We start from the raw sequence: 3,051 nt of genomic DNA on the forward strand, positions 1-3,051 counted from the left end.
AGGTTGCACTGAGCCATGCTGGGGCCACCAGGTACCCCGAAAGTAGCCCATGGTGGACACATTGGGAGGCCTCGACTACTTCACTGGCATCAGGACCTCCTGCTTCCCACAAAAAGCCTGGAGGACCCTGGGCTCTCAAGGTGGAGGGTATGCTCAGTCCTTCCCCCTCCACCCCTAGCTGGGCCCCAGTACCTGGCTCCTGGACCACATAGGCCACACCACAGGAGCCATCCTTGCGGTCCTCGAAGGAGATCTCAGCTTTGCTGGGGCCCTCAACAGCAATGGCCAAGCCACCAGCACCAGCTTCTCTGGTCCAGATGCTGAATTCAGCTGTGGGAGAGCAGTGTGTCCACACGGAGGGCTGTGCCCAGGCCTGCCCCCCTGCCCTGGGCCCACATGGGAGAACAAGAGCTCAGTGAGCAAGCAGGCCTACCTGGCACACCAGCTTCAGCCCTCTCCAGGCCAGGGCCCCCAGCGCGGACCTTGTGGGCGCCCCCTTCCCCCAGGGGCCCCACAGTGAACTGGAAGGGGCTCCCAGGCACGTGTTGGCCCTTGTACTTGACGCTGACCGTGTGTGTGCCCATCTCAGCGGGCACAAAGCGGATGCAATAGGTGTGGTTCTCCCCTTCCACAATCTCGGCTTCATGGCTCTTGCCTGAGGGGCTGGTCACCTGTGCTGTCATGTCCTGGATGCTAATTTCTGCAGGTGGGGAGTGGTCTGGTGAGGAGGAACCCTGGACCCCAGCCCTCTGCTCAGGGCTGCCTGAGCCTCAGGACCCCTCTGTGGTTCCCTGCAGCCCCTACCAGGGATCTTCAGGCTGAGGTCACAATGACTGCCAACGTTGGCCACTGAAGGGGCCCGTCGCCTGCGTGTGATGCTCTCTTTGACTCGGCCCTCACCCGTCACCTTCACAGAGAAGGGGCTACCTGCAGGAAGAAAGCACAGCCCACACCCCACTCCAGTTACACACTGCAGGTGGGCTCTGGGGTGCAGTGAGGACGGGGCCAAGCAGCAAGGGAAGTATGTGGCTGCCATACTCACCAGGGACATGCTGGTCAGCAAACTTAATGTTGATGATGTAGTTGCCTGGCTCTGTGGGGCAGTAGGTAACCCTGCACGTGCCATCCTCCAGGTCCTCTGTGTTGATGTCAACCTTGCTGGGACCCTCAATGGACAGGCTGAGTCCACCATACCCTGAGGGGCAGAAACCACTGAGCCAGGGCACCAGGCACAGTGGTTACACCCCAGCTGGCAGGCTACCACCTCCTACCTGCATCTCGGGTATCAATGATAAACTCTGCAGGTTCAAAGGTGTGGCCTTCATGGAGGCCCTGGCCTGAGACCCGCACGCGGCTCGCATCCCCGATCTCTGACTGGCTGATCACCACAGGGATGGGGCTGCTTGCCACATGTTGGCCATTCTTCTTCACATGTACCAGGTGCTCCCCTGTTTCCTTGGGCACGAACGAAATCCCTGAGCACAGGGCAGGGTTGTTAGCTGGGAAAGGCATTGACCTCCATAGTCTGGCTCCTTCTTGGAAAGCCCTGGTCCCTCAGCCTCTTACCCACGTGTCCGTTACGCAACCGCTTCAGCAGACAGGGCTCCTCTCGGCCCGAGGGTGGCACCACAGTGGCTGTCAGCAGGCTGAGGTCTGTCTCTGAGATGTTGATGGGGATGTCGGCAGCAGAGCCCACCTTCAAGTGGGACATCCGCATCGAGTCATCACCTGGTGAGGGGGTAGGCCATCGATCCTATGCCTCCAGTTGCAGAAGAAACAGCGCCCACCCTGCTGCCTCCTTCCATCATGGTTACTTCCTGGGCCACCCACCTGTGACCCTGGCAGTGAAAGGGCTGCCTGGGATGTGCTGCTCATTGTACTTGACCAGGATGCTGTAGTCTCCAGGCAGCACGGGCAGGTAGGAGACACTGCATGTCCCATCCTGGTTGTCAGTGCAGCTGATTTCAGCTTTGGATGGGCCCTCAATGGCCAGTGACAAGCCCCCTGGAGAAGAGGTGTGGTGAGGGTTGGAACGAAGCCCAGGGCAGTGGGATGGGAAACCCCATCCAGGAATAACTGCTAAGTCCAGGCCTTAGCACCCCAGGAACACAGCAGGTCAGAACCAGAGCTGCCACTCACCTTCTCCTGCCTCCTGCATCCTTGGTGTTGACAGTGAAGGTGGCAGGCTTGTTGACCACTCCATGAGTGAGGCCAGGCCCATAGGCGGTGACATGGCCACAGTTGACATAATCCACATAGAACTGCAAGGGGCTTCCTGAGGCAGGAAAAGAGGCGACATGGAATGCCAGCCTAGCATCCCCTTGCACACATCTCTCTGCAGCAGTGGTGGTGTGGTGGGGTGGGGTGGGCAGAGCAGGTTGGGCACACCTGGGATGTGCATATTGTCATAGCGGATGTCCATCTCGTGCAGGCCAGCTTCGCTGGGTGCATAGCGCACAGTCACGGTGCCGTCCTTGTTGTCCGTGATGGCAGGCTGTGCCACCTTGCCTGAGGGCATCCGAACCTCTCCTGTAGAGCAGCAGGGCTGGGGTCAGGGCGGCTCGTCAGCATGCCCTGGCCTCCTCAGCTACCAAGCTCCTTCCCAGCCCCTACTCACCAGTGATCTCACCCTTCTTTATGGTGAAGGGAATAACCAGGTCAAAGGGCCTCAGGCTGGTCACATCCAGCCCATTGACACCTACCAGGGGCCTCTCTGGGGCCTGCAGTAGAGATAGAAGGTCCAGGTGAGGGGCTGTGGAGTACCTGGGAGCCCTCCCCACAGATGGCAACCCCAGTGTCCCCTTGGGCTGGACAAGCCAGGAGGCAGAGGGCCAGGCTGTACCCAGGTCTGCTGGCTGCCCTGGGTGCAGGTGTACTGTGGGGTCCGCTGCTGAGGCCGTAACGGGGGCTGCGCCGAGGGCTGGTCTCCAGCCAGAGCCTGCAGGGCAAAGCAAGGGAGCTGGAGACTGCCGCACAGAAGAGCCCAGGGGCCAGGCCAAGGCCTGACCGGACCCCTGCCCACCACCCCAGCCTGCTCCTCACCGTCCCTTG

The 3,051-nt window shown here is 60.6% G+C and overlaps 1 protein-coding gene across 1 annotated transcript in view; it reads right to left on the reverse strand.

Moving 5' to 3' along the window:
- FLNA (filamin A) overlaps window positions 1–3,051 on the reverse strand; it is a 22,791-nt gene that overhangs the window by 3,113 nt on the left and 16,627 nt on the right. Inside the window, exons 31-41 of the mRNA XM_027767677.1 lie at window positions 2,904–2,920; window positions 2,618–2,720; window positions 2,389–2,529; window positions 2,150–2,275; window positions 1,831–2,004; window positions 1,567–1,728; window positions 1,272–1,475; window positions 1,043–1,195; window positions 805–927; window positions 434–700; window positions 193–330 (exon numbers count right to left, since the gene is read on the reverse strand). Of these exons, the coding sequence (XP_027623478.1) occupies window positions 193–330; window positions 434–700; window positions 805–927; window positions 1,043–1,195; window positions 1,272–1,475; window positions 1,567–1,728; window positions 1,831–2,004; window positions 2,150–2,275; window positions 2,389–2,529; window positions 2,618–2,720; window positions 2,904–2,920 (1,608 nt within the window). The remainder of the gene's footprint in view (window positions 1–192; window positions 331–433; window positions 701–804; window positions 928–1,042; window positions 1,196–1,271; window positions 1,476–1,566; window positions 1,729–1,830; window positions 2,005–2,149; window positions 2,276–2,388; window positions 2,530–2,617; window positions 2,721–2,903; window positions 2,921–3,051) is intronic.

Source organism: Tupaia chinensis, unplaced genomic scaffold (assembly GCF_000334495.1).
Source record: "Tupaia chinensis unplaced genomic scaffold, TupChi_1.0 Scaffold144382_1, whole genome shotgun sequence".
Classification (NCBI taxonomy): Eukaryota; Metazoa; Chordata; class Mammalia; order Scandentia; family Tupaiidae; genus Tupaia; species Tupaia belangeri.